A 13,584-nucleotide genomic window follows, 5' to 3' on the forward strand; every position below is an offset into this window, starting at 1 on the left:
AGTGCTGTAGGATGAGTATCACCAAACAAATAGAAGCAAACATATCCTTTTTGAAATAAGGTTTGCATTAAATAAAAATAATTGAATGTTTGTTTCTAATGATACAAACGATAAGCAACATATTAGAAAAATGGTGCATAGAAATAATATTAAAAATATTTGTAAATAAGTTTCTTTAATTATATTCCGAATTGTATTTTTATGGTGATGATTTTCTAAAATACTTTGTCTTAATATTCAATTTAATTTGTTTTCTCTTCCCAGATTTTTGGATTATTTGTCAGATCTGTGTGTGTCTAATACCACTGCTATTCCTGTAACTCAGGAACTCATCTGTAAATTTATGCTGAGTCCAGGCAATGCGGACATTCTCATTCAAACTAAGTAAGCCCAGATAAAGGACACATTTTTTCTCAGTTCATTATTTGTAAGTACTGTAGTTTTTTTTATCATATTTCTAAGTGCACTTCTTAGTAGATTTTTGTACGTTTTATTTCTTTCAAGGGTGGTCTCCATGCAAGTAGACAGTCCCATGGAGAGCTCCATCCTTCCAGATGACATTGATGATGAAGAAGTTTGGCTCTACTGGATTGACAGCAACAAGGAACCTCATGGCAAAGCTATCAGGCACCTTGCTCAAGAGGCAAAAGAAGGCACCAAGGCTGATTTAGAAGTTCTTACCTATTACAGGTTAAGTATTATAGAGAATCAAAATTCTCAGTCTCACATATTCATTAAGAGCTGATTCTCTGAAGCCTCTAAAACTTAGGTTTCTATGAAGAGGAAATTTAAAAAGTCATGTCTGAGGCAGGGTAGCTGAATTATTTGGTATATTTAAAATATTCGAAATAAAAATGTCTGTGTTTTCTACAGACTCCACCTGGAATTTTCTGGTTTTCTACTAGTTTGAAATGTTTGTGCAGCAAAAGTTTTTTTCCTCTTATTGATTGGGGTAGGGGCAGATGTGAGGACCTAGGTGATGGAGTTGAGAGAGAGAGAGAACTGGGGCTGAGGACACTGATCTGACTGCAGGGCTGGCTCAGAGGAAGTTAGCCAGTAGTTTAGTGTATAGTACTTACGAATTCATGGTGACTGGTACCTGTAGTTATGAAAGTTCAGTGGTGGCATATGGCAGCAGAAGCACTGGTGGTCAGTATATTGGGATCAAGAACCTAGTTAGCATCCCTTAGTTTAAGGGGTAGAAACCCAAGGCAGAATCCCTGGGGCCAAGTTGGGCCCAAACAGCAGGAGTCAGAGGAAGGCAGAGAATGCCTTGTGTTTTCTGGTTTCTGTAGCTATAGCAACAAAACCAAAGGCTAATTGTTAATCTCAGACCTGAGCTGGTGAATCCAAGTGTGCTAATGCCATTTGGACTGACCACATTTGATTCGGGAACTGAGTGGGCTCAATTTAGAGTGCAGATACTAGAGCCTGCAGCTGAGTGAGACGGGGGGAGGTGGAGAAAGATGGTTTCATGGGAGCTGTTTCCCATAGCCTTCGGAAATCCTAGGAAACTGAGAGCGTAACTACACTCTCCCCCAGACACATGTTGCTGGCACAAGTAGGAGAAAATGTCACTGAAGGGGCATAGCGACAATTTCATATATTGTTGTCATTTGATCACTTAACCTACTACCATAAGAGTTTGACTCCATTATCAGAGATGCTTGGAAATATAGGTATCATAAACATAGACACTGATTAGTACTATGATGTTTAAGAACTTTATCAGGATAAGACAAGTAATGTCATATGCTTAATATTTTTAAGGTACCAGCTAAACCTCTTTGCACGGATGTGCCTGGATCGCCAGTATCTGGCCATAAACCAGATCTCTACCCAGCTCTCTGTAGATCTGATCCTGCGGTGCGTGTCGGACGAGAGCCTGCCATTCGACCTCCGAGCATCTTTCTGTCGCCTCATGCTCCACATGCATGTTGACCGGGACCCCCAGGAGTCCGTGGTGCCCGTTCGCTATGCCAGGCTCTGGACAGAAATCCCCACAAAGATCACAATTCATGAGTACGTTTGGAAAAATTTCTTGAGGCCTTTAAACTCAGCCGATGAATTCAGTAGAAATCAAATGTCTACTGTTTTGAATTGAAATACATGGAAAGGCATTTGTGTGTTCTAACTCAGGTTGTTAATCTTCCAAATGCAAATAAAATACTCTTTGTTAAAATGATAACTCTTAGTGGTAACACAAGCATCTTTCTGGAAACCAGTAAACAGAAATAATATTGGTAATGTGAGTAAAAATTTGTTAAATACTTAATGTTAGGGTAGACTGGTTTATGGGCTTTACATGTATTAACTCATTTCACAATAGCCCCATTTTACAGATAAGGACATAACACCCAGGACAGTTAACTGATTTATCCAAGATTAGAAAGCCAGGAAGCTAAAGTAGATATATTTTCCTATTTTTTTAAACGCTTGTGATCAATTTCACTTGCTTTATCTTGTTTCTGTCTTTCCAGATATGATTCTATAACAGACTCTTCTAGAAATGATATGAAAAGGAAATTTGCACTGACAATGGAATTTGTTGAAGAATACTTGAAAGAAGTTGTAAACCAGCCCTTTCCTTTTGGGGATAAAGAAAAAAACAAACTGACATTTGAGGTATGTTTTTAAAAATAATTATTCTTGATGTTATTAAATTTTCCCTGTGAAAAATTAGATGCATTGAGCATCAAAGTTTTTTCCTTCTTTCCATCCTAATATTTAGAATATTTTGGTACTTGGGTAGTTTAGTTCATGAAAATACGATTCTCTCTGCCATTTTTCAAGAGATAGATTTGGTACTTTTATTATACCTTGATATCCAATACAAAATATTTTATTTATAATTATCCTTTATATACTATTTTCCTTGATTTTTTGTTTAATTTATGTAAACTTTATTGCATTTAATGAACAAAGATAGTTTTGCATATTTTGTTATATGTTTGAGTACTTTTTTCATCTTAATGGAGGTGATGACGTTTTTATCCTCATTAAACTGAATTGAAATACCTCCAGTTATAATATCATTTTGGGAATAGTGACAAAACTAGAGAGAGGATACTGTTACTTGATACCAGGTGTAATAGTTACCTATTGGTGTGTAGTAAATTACTCCAAAGCTTAGCAGCCTAAAGCAACAAACAGTTATTATCTCAGAGTTTCTATGGGTCAGGAACCCAGGAGTAGCTTAGCTGGGGGGTTCTGGCTCAGGGTCTCCCATGGGGCAGCCAGCAAGCTGTTGACTGGGATTGCAGTCTGGTTCTAAACTCACTCATGTGGTTGTTGGTAGCCACACTTCCTTGCTGGCTGTTGACGCCTCAGCTTCTTCCCATGTGGACCTTTGTATAGGCTACCTAAGTGTCCTCATGACATGGTACCTGTCTTTCCCCAGAGAAAGCCATTCAAGAGAATGAAACAGAGAGAGAGAGAGAGAGAGAGAGAGAAAGAGAGAGAGAGAGAGAGAGTCCACAATGGAAGTTTCAGTCTTCTGTAATCTAATCTTGGAAGTGACATGCCAACTTCTGTTTTGGTCACTCAGACCAACCCTGGTACAATGTGCAGGAGACTGTGCATGAGGGACTGCATCTTGGAACCCCACTCTCACACTTAGGATGTCTGGTAGTATCTGGAAGACTACAAAACAGCATAGGGAACATATATTTCTGGGCACATTTCATGGATAATACCTCTTTTTTGAAGTAATTAATTAATATAACTGTTTATGAAATCGTATTTACAGACTTAAATAAGTTAATATTTAATTAAAAGACAAATAATTCTAATATAAACTTCATTAACCACTTGAAGTATAAAAAATCTTATTTGGATTTAATTATAGACCTGAATAAGTCAAAGTTCAAGTGGTTGCTTTTACAGGTATTTTAATTCCTAGGTGTTAAAGAATTAGGAAGTTTAGAAATACCTGAACTACTTTAGATACTAAAAAATGCCAATGTTTATTTGAGTTCCTAATGTTTTCTTTTTTTTCTTTTCCACTCTCTCCCCACCCCTTCTTTTTTTATTAAGGTGGTCCACTTGGCTCGGAATCTTATATACTTTGGGTTTTATAGTTTCAGTGAGTTATTAAGACTAACAAGAACACTTCTGGCTATCCTAGACATTGTACAGGCCCCCATGTCATCGTATTTTGAGAGATTAAGCAAATTTCAAGATGGAGGTAAGAACTTTTAAGAAATATTACAGTTATTTTTGTTATTACTTGGAAGTAAGATAAAAAACAAGTCTACAGAGAAGTTAACGTGTACCTGCTAATACATGATTACATATGAAAAATATTCCTGAGTAATAATAGGATGGACTTACAAATGTGCTTCCCTGTTTATAGTGCTAAAACTTTGAAAGACAAATTCATACAATCAAATTACATCTTTAGCAACTAACATTGTAGCCAATCCCCTCATGAAAATGTTATGTGTTAAAATAATCTTAATATTTGTGATCATCTTGGTATGTGTCATATGCTGATTGTGCTCCATGGCAGGGCTTAGAACGATGCAAGTAAAGGGCTGGCTAAGAGTCACACTAGGGAATAGTGAATGCCAAGCCAGGGTGGGAGGCAGTGGAGTGGAGTAGATAAGAGAGTGAGCTTTCAAGTCAGAGTGCCTGCATTCAAATCCTGCCTTTGCTATTTATTAACTTAGGCAAGGTACTTACCTTCTCTATGATTTTTCTTTTCTCAATCTGAGAGACGAAGGTGGTAATAATAGTATCTTCTTCTCAGTTTCCTTGTGAGAATTAAGTGAATGTATACAACATAACATCAGTGCCTGTCTCATGGCTCAGTACAAATTTTTTATGATGATGATTGTCTTAGGTTGGTTGCCCTGAAGACATCCTGAGATAGAGGTTTGTTTGCAGAAGGTATATTGCGGCATGCACTCAGGAGGGACTCCTGTAAGGAAGTGAAGCAGGCAGGACTGGGCAGACAGACAAGCTCATTTGCGATGCAGTTATAACTGAAACCTCAGCTGACCCTGTAGGGAGCTCCGGGGCTGGGATGGTCCTTCAGAGTTGTCACAAATTAAGGCAACAAGTCGAGCTTTGTATCCTTGTATCAGCCAGCCACTGGCTGCTGGCATCATCATGGAAGAGGGTGTGTAACATTGGATAAGGCAGTTCTTTTTGTCCAAGAGTCAGCCTTTTGAGAGGCACAGCAGTCGGTAGTCCATAGCCATGATGCCCAGCACCTAGGGAGCAGGTGCCTCAGCCCTGAAGACAGGATACGGATGGACCATAAGAGTGTCCAGTACCATATCCATTACAGGACTAAAATGGTAAAACCTGAAATTTAATTTCAGGTATAAGGAAGAAATATCTGGTTAAGAATTATAAATGAGGAATTTACAGTAAGCCAAAGTAATTAATTGCTGCTGCCTAAATATTAATCCCTTTTGCATCTTCCAAAAAACTGTGTAGATCAATAAGAAGCAAATTGAACCACATAAATCCTTCTACCTCCAGCATAACTAGAAGCCAGAGGTCAGTACAAACATTAGTTACTGTAAGTAGAAAAATAAACATCCATTTTCAGTAGAGCTGCCTCATGAGCTCCCATTGCGAGCCTTCATGGACAGGTAATGGCTTCTGGAAAAACTGCAGAAGAGACAAGAGGGAAGTGTGCGAAAATCACCCTCAGAAAGAGAAAGTCTATCCTAAGTGTGAAAATGCTGAAAAAGTCTCCAGGTAGATAAGAGCACTGACTAAAGAGGAAGGGACTTACAAGTACCCAGGTGGCAGCTGCAGAAAAGCAGGATTCTAGGCATAAAAGTAAGGGAGGGCACCCTTTGGAGTCTTGTTGGTGATGGGAAAAGAGGCTAAATGGGGAAATCTAAAATACCACAAGATTAAAAAAAACTCCAAAAATTGATAAACATATAACTCTTCCTCCGCTGCCCCCCGCCAAAGGCCAAACTTCACATCTCTGTCAGGAAAGGAGACTCTTGAACTAGAGATCATGTGAACCTGCTCATTGTCAAGCCTGTCCACAAAATGCACAGATGTCATTGGTCTCACTATGTGAAACTATTGTAAGAACAAAATGGAATGGAAAATCAAAACATTTCAGTGGATGGAAATACCTCTCTGAAAAGCAACCATGATGCAGAAGAATATTGTAACATGATACTTTAAGTGGAACTGAATTTTCTTCAAGCAAACATTGAGCTGTGGAAAACACCTTGAATCACAAATTAAAAAGCTGAGGTCAGAAATGGACCAAAACCTAGGACAAATGAAGTGAAAGTTGATTTAACTTAGAAAAGAAAAAGAATAAAATGTTGACTTGATTAATTAATTAATTAAGTTTTAGAAATAACATACTAAATTATCGGGGTCAAAGGGAGAATAGATTTGAGTGAAAATGTAAAAAGGGACCTTGAGGGAAGGCAGGAGAACAATGAAGATAATGACAATGATATAAAGAAACTAGTAACATGAGTGAGAGAGAAAGTGGTTGAAATGGGAGAAAGTCAAAGAAGAGCCATCATATGAACAATTGGAGTTCCTGAAGAATAAAAACAATGTAATGGAACAGAATGGATATTTATAATTACATTCGAAAAAATCATTCTGAAAATAAATGAGAACCTGAATCTACACGGTGACATTGTCCAGAATTGTAATCTCCAAGGCATAGCATAATAGAACTGTTGTATATAGTTAGTATATATTCAGAGAGAGTTGGTAAGGCTTTGAGGCAGGGACTGTGGAAACAAATGGAGAAAAAAGGAAAGGGTCTATGAGTGTTCTTTCCTATCATTGCATCTTTTATGCAAGTTTAAAATTTTATAAAAAATAGAAGTCTATGAACAATGTATGAACAAGAACAAAGCAGAGACCAAGAACTTCTGTGGTAAATCAAAGAGCAGGGGTACGTGGGTGGTCTGTGCAGATTTTGTTGCCTGAATCTCACTAGTGAGAGATTCCTTTTCATAGTCCCAGAGGGCACATAACACTTGAAATGTCTGTATGAATCATGCTTCTTATAATCTTCGGTTGCCTTTAAACCAAACCATTCTTAAAAAGGTAGAAATTGATCCTGACTTTTGGTCTCAGTGCTTACAGTCTGCTTTCAGTGTTTCACCCTGAATAAAAGTATTTTTTTTTTTTTTTGGAAAATTTGCTAATAGCTTGTTTGCACTCTCTACTGTCCTATTCGTATCTGCCCTCTAAGACACATGCATTTTTTTAAAATAATTCTCATCTTTTCTAGTGAATTCCATTCACCTCTGGATATCTTAATCATTCTTTCAGCAATCTGAGAATCATTAATTAAGTTGTTCAAAAAGAATCTGTAGAGCAAATACTGTATGCCAGAGGCTGTTTTAGTCACTGTAAATAAACAATGAATGAGATAAAGTTTTTAGCCACAGGGTAGACAATTAATAAATAAGTAGGCAAAATTTCTACCCTTCCCCATTGGGAGAAACAGATATTAAATAAATAAATATACACTGTAACATCAGATAGTGCTATGAAGAAAAATAAAGTAGGATGGTGATATGGAAAGGGATGCAGTGAGGGAGGGGAAGAATTTTGTTCCAAGTTTGAAGGGCAATCTTTGGAGGGATTTGAGAAGGGATTGATGTGATCTGATCACTTTGGTTCCTGAAGGCAGAATAGAGAATAAAGATATGTGGGCAAAAATATCAGTCACGAAAGATAAAGGAAGGCTGAGAAGCTGTTCCAGATCAAAGGAGAGAAGGAGACATGACAACTAAATGCAATAGAAAATTCTGGATTGGATCCTGGATCAGGAAAAATATTATCTATAGAAGACATTATTGGCACAATTGATAAAATCTGAATATGGATTGTAGATTTTCTGATTTTATAATTGCACTGTGGTTAAGTAAAGGAATGTACTTGTTTTTAACAAATACATGCTGAAGAACTGAAGATTGAAAGGTCACAATGTCTGTAATTAGCTTTCAAATAGGGCAGGAAAGACTGTGTGTGTATGTGTGTGTGTGTGTAGACAGAGAGAGAGAGAGAGAAACACAAACGAAGCAGAATTTGTGAATCTAATCAATCTGGGCAGAGATATGTGGGAGTTCTTTGTACTATTCTTGCAACTCTTCCCATAAATTTGAAAGTTTTTTAAAACAAAAAAAGTTAAGAACTTAATTAACCTGGTAGGAAAAGGATTTATTTCATGCAAGGTGACAATTCAAGCTTAAAGAATTATCTTACAACTCTTCTAGGAGGTGTGTTGTTATAGCTGGATTCTATTAGACTGTAAATTCCTAACAAAAGTGTTAGACTCTATAAATTCTTAACAAAAGAAGCAAGAGCGAACACATTTCTGCAGTCTCCGAAAGTGGAGACAGGATTGTCAAGCATGGGAAAAATTCCTGTGGTGCAGGGTGAGAAGGGGTTGATGCTAGAGAGGAAATCTCAGATTATGGAAAGTACCTGGGAGAAAAAAAAGAACTGTTATTTTAAAGGCTGACTGATAGGAATCATGGCAGTGCTGCCGCATTACAATACCCAGTGTGTCATCATCTTGGCTCTTTTATAGCCAAATAATTTCAATTATATTTTCCTCTTTTTTTTCATATGGACACCTCTAATACCATAGATATTTTCCTCTTTTAATGAAACTTCATCTTCAATGGGAAGTCAGTTGCAAAGCACAGGTTTTAGAAAATAGAAAACAATTTTATAAACATCGTTGCTAGAAAAACCAGTTGTTTCAAGTAAGAGATACAGTTTTCTCTGCTCATACTGTCTTGTAAATTTTATGCAATGGAACCAGATCTTTTTTATCCTTCCTTACTTCTCACTTACTGATTCTCCTCCAGCACAGTCGGGGTTGGACATGCAGAGAAATGTTTGGCAATTGTTTGGCAGGTCAGACGCAGGGGAGCGGAAGAGGAGGCCTGTCTAGAAGGGAAAGGCTTACAGTTCCTGGAGTTCCATGTTGTGCCAGCCTCAGTGGCGCCAGTCTTAAATAGGGTGTGCACATGTAGCAGTCAATTGTTTTTCTGGGAAATCCTGTAGATTTAGATGCCAATGATTAGTGCTTGAGGTGGTGGGGATGGCTGGCTTGGAAAGTGGCAATTACAGGAGTTTTCCTGTTCTGGGTCCTTGGTGACAGTGCAGGCTGCCTCAGTGTCACTGCGAGTTGTCCCTCATCCTAGAGCTTGTTGGGGGTCTCAGTGTAGCTGCCAGGCTGTGACTGCTCACCCTCATGGTGGCTTTTAGTTGGCACGCTCAGCAGAAATTGCTAGGCTCAGAAGCAGCTTTTCATTTTTGTGCCCTAGAGGTGGTCCATTCAGAAAATTACTGAGGCATGCTCAAATGCAGATGCAGGGAGCTGGCACTGCCCTGGCCTTCACTGTGGTGAAACAGAAGATTCACATCTTCGGAACTATCAATCCAATACCTTTCCTTGGCTGTGTACTCACTTAAGAAAAGAAATATTGTTTTCAAACAAATGTATTCACTCCCAGCAGGCCCTGTTGTTGAGTCAATTTGCTTTGCCTAATACCTATCATTTGCTCTCAGTGATTTAAAATGCATGGGCACCATTCAGCGTAATTGATCTTTTGAATAGAAGGATTATGTCAAGCAGTGCTCTTCTTCGTCACATATAGAAGCTAAAAGCAAATGCACATACCAGCTGATAAACTGAATGTTTTCGGTATTTTTTGCAAACATTTCATTTTTAAAATTATACAATTTTTTTTCTTTTTATGCTTGCCAAAGGATATACAATCCAAAGATTTATATTAATAATAATTTAGATCACTTCTTTTTTAAACAACAGGATGGGTATATTTTGTTCTACTAGAGAATCATTTAAATAGTTGGGGACAAATGTGAATCCCACTTATACACCTTCTGTTAAGCAACATGCTATGTGTTAACTCTGAATTGTAAGAGTAAGTATCATCTCCATGTGAGCGAGCACAAATGTGGTTGGAGTGGAGAACTTGACACACTCTGGACATAGTTTGGGTCTGACTCATTATTTAGTTACCCTGTTAATATCTTTCTGCTTATCTGTGTTTGCTGTTGGAATGGGACTGGGGTTCAAGTTTAAACCTCCAACATGCAGCAATAGTCTTCACCACTGAGTAAACTTTGGGCATAGTTAGTCTAGAACACCATGGTCATTCTTTTCACAATTGTCTCCCATCTTTGAACTCACCATAATTTGAAAAGGCAATATATCATAGAAAACTCTCAAAAGACCGACTTAGGGCTGAATATTATAGTTTCTTTTTATCTTCTATCAGTTTGCCTTTTCACTCCAAAATCTTGGGAGTTAAACGCCAAAATGTGGGCCTGTTTCCAGTCAGTAACCAGATAATCTCTTTTGTTGGCATATATGTTATGATGTTGAAAATGGGAAATCACTAAAAAAATCAATGGAGAATTCCATTTACTTGCACAATTTCTTTTCCCTGAAGTTTCAGGTTTGGAAATGAAGTGCCTTTGATCTTAGAAAATGAGATACAGGCAACCACAACAGCCTGAAATTAGCCTTCTGCCCTAAAGAATTACAGCTGTGCTGGGTGACTTGTGGCCCTGTGAACCCAGTCCAGAGTAGGGAAGAGACGAGGAGGCAGGGTGGTAAGCGGGCCTTTGGATATATGTATGTCTGGGAGCACCCTGCCCTGGGAGATTTGGGGAAGAAAGTATAAGGATGTGAACTCTCCATCTAATGGCAAAGAACAAGCTGCTGCTTCAACTTGTTTTTTTCTTCCCCCTTGGCAGGGACTTCACATGATCTACCTTAAAATGCTTTTCCTGGCAGTGTAGTTACCATTAAAAAGGAGAAGGGAAATTGAGATGGGAGGTGGGGCAGAAACATTTTTTTTTTTTAATATTGTTATATGGGTGGGAAAGGAAGAAAATATTTGCAGACAAAAAAAATCTGCCAGAAAACAGTTTCTTCTTTTATAAAATTATGAGGTTAGTCTACATATGATCTTTATAATCTCCTTTAGTTCAAAAACTGATTCTTCAGTTTATTTATTTCAGTGTAATTTTCCTTCATTCATTGAATGGCATTCTTTTTGGTGTATATTGCAAAACAGTCTTTTTAGCAAATATCTATGAAGCATATCTTCTGATTAATATAGCTGTGACCGTGTCAGAGCTGGGACACTGGGACAGTGTTGTAGGGACACTGGTGTCTTGTCTTGAATGTCTTAAAATCAGAAGCCTTAGTTCACTGAAAATAACCAGAGTGTCTTACAAAAAAATGAAAAAAGAAAGGAAGGAAGGAAGGGAGGAAAAGACTTACCTGGGTGTGAGGAGGTGTATAGGTGGAGATGGGGGACAAGAAAGAACAGGAAAAGGTTTAGTGCAAGGATCAAAACCAAAGAGCAAATACCTGAGGAACAACCTAGCTCATTTTAAAGACTCCTCCCAGTGTTTATCTCCTTTTAGTTTTTCATCTGACTGAACTCTTCTCACATCTCTGCAAAGGACAGCTGTCTTCCTGGAAAGTACCCTTGTTGAAACTGCAAGGGGGTTTTGGTCTAGGTCCAGTTACTTGTCACACAAAGATCCAATTATTGAGACAAGGAGGATTGCCACAGAAGAAAGGAATTTGCCAAGGAAGAAAGGAATTTTTAAATTCAAAAGATGTCTTTTAAGGAGGACAGGAGAAGCTGCCTCAAATCTGTCTCCTCCACTAACAGAGATCATGGGCTTTTAACGAAGGAGCCATGTGTCTTGGGGCAGATCATGGTGTAACCAGCAAAGGACTATGTGCACGGGGGGCAGGTTGTAGGGGATGGTGAGTCTTGGTGTCAGGAATTCAGCCCAGGAGACCTCAGAATCTCAACTCCTTTTGTCTTGCAGAAAATCCACCATTTCTGGGAAACAACTCAAAAGGTCAAGTAGTTAGTTAAGGGAGAGGATTATAAAAAATATATAGGGGTCATTGAAATTTGTTCATGGAGCCAGTTATATGATTACACCATGATTGGAAAAATTGTGGGTCAGGATTAAGAGCTTGTTTTGTGCTGCTATAACAGAATACCTGGGACTGAATAGTTTGTTAATGCAAACAGAAATTTATTTCTCAGAGTTCAGGAGGCTAGGCTGTCCAAGATCGAGGGGCTGGCGTCTGGTGAGGGCCTTTCTTGCTATGTCATCCCTTGGTGGAAGGGCAAAGAGAGGTGAGAGAGAGAGAGAGAGAGAGAGAGAGAGAGAGAGAGAGAGAGAGAGCGCGCGCAAGAAGGGGCTGAACTCATCCTTTTATAAGGAACCCACTCTCAGAATAATGCCATCCATCCTTTCGTGAGGGTGATTCTCGCATGACCTAAATATCTTTTAAAGGCCCCACCTCCCAACACCTGTGCAATCAAGTTTCCAACACACGAACTTCGGGGGACACATTCAAACCACAGAAGATCTCACAGGAAATAGAGATAAGGGAGAAAAAGAAAAATGACATAAAACATTTAAAAGCATTCTAGGCATGAAAAAAAGTTTTAGAAGCTATGCATTTCCAAATGCCCCAGAATCACTGGTATCAGAAACCAGCTCTGGGCAGCAATTTTTTTGTGGAATCCTGTTCTTCATATGTTGAGAAAGATTTCTCCAACATTCTGATCTTCTCAGTCTGGTTCTCTCATCAGTTTTGTGCTATGCTGATGACACCTCTTAAGTCCTTTCTGGTTTAATGTGTAATGTCTTTGGCACTTCTGTTTTTTTCCTTTCATGCTTTTATAAGTTTTAGACAAAGTGTGTGTGTAACTGTCAGGCTTTCTCTTAGATATCAGTGGTACCTAAAAGGATTCTCCCCCTCCCCTGGGTTTAATCTCCTTTGTCTGTATGTCAAGAGGGTCTCAAACACATGATCTGTACTAGACCACTCTTCTTTTAAAAATCAAATGCACATGTAAAAATAGGGGGAGACTAACTATGTCCCATGTGCCAGGCCACACATTTGGCAAAGGATTACTGTATAAGGGTGTCTATTATTTATATTGAACACCTGGCGTATCTCTAGGTCTTTCACATATGTTTATCTTTAGTCTTTATTACAATCCAGCAAGTTAGGTATTATAGTCATGATTTTGTCTACGAAATATGCTTTTAGCCAGGTTGTATACTTTGCCTAAGATCATACAGTTTGTATCTTCCTGGATTTTTTTTTTTTAAGAAACAGTTCCATGGTTTTTATTATTAAATGCCAGTTCACGCATTTGTTTTGTATTACATTTGAAAAATTAATTATATGCTAGGAGTAGGAAAACCTTAATATCTTGGAAATAGCCACTTATTTCAGGTAGTTGAGTTTGTTGGCCAGGTATAAATTCTACATTTTGGATCAACACTTCAGTTGCACAAGGATGGCATGATTTGACTTATAAGTAGCATATGTGTCAGCTGTATAATTAACAGAGTGAACTTGGCCACATAACAGATGACCCAGAGGAGGGAGGAGTATAAGCCTACCTACCTGTGGCCTGTCCCAATCACGACTGTAGAAGAGGTGTATGATCAGAACTTTAAGAGGGTCATTGATGAGCCAGAGCACACAGAAAGTAACCATCATGATTTTTTTTCTCGCCTAGAAAACACAAAGAT

The 13,584-nt window shown here is 38.3% G+C and overlaps 1 protein-coding gene across 2 annotated transcripts in view; it reads left to right on the forward strand.

The window, feature by feature from the left end:
• ITPR2 (inositol 1,4,5-trisphosphate receptor type 2) overlaps positions 1–13,584 on the forward strand; it is a 461,522-nt gene that overhangs the window by 149,345 nt on the left and 298,593 nt on the right. For both annotated transcript variants that reach the window (XM_045554169.1, XM_045554170.1), the window contains exons 17-21: positions 265–384; positions 505–690; positions 1,771–2,022; positions 2,481–2,625; positions 4,036–4,186. In XM_045554169.1, coding sequence (XP_045410125.1) covers positions 265–384; positions 505–690; positions 1,771–2,022; positions 2,481–2,625; positions 4,036–4,186 — 854 coding nt within the window. The remainder of the gene's footprint in view (positions 1–264; positions 385–504; positions 691–1,770; positions 2,023–2,480; positions 2,626–4,035; positions 4,187–13,584) is intronic.

This window comes from Lemur catta, chromosome 6, assembly GCF_020740605.2.
Source record: "Lemur catta isolate mLemCat1 chromosome 6, mLemCat1.pri, whole genome shotgun sequence".
Lineage (NCBI taxonomy): Eukaryota > Metazoa > Chordata > Mammalia > Primates > Lemuridae > Lemur > Lemur catta.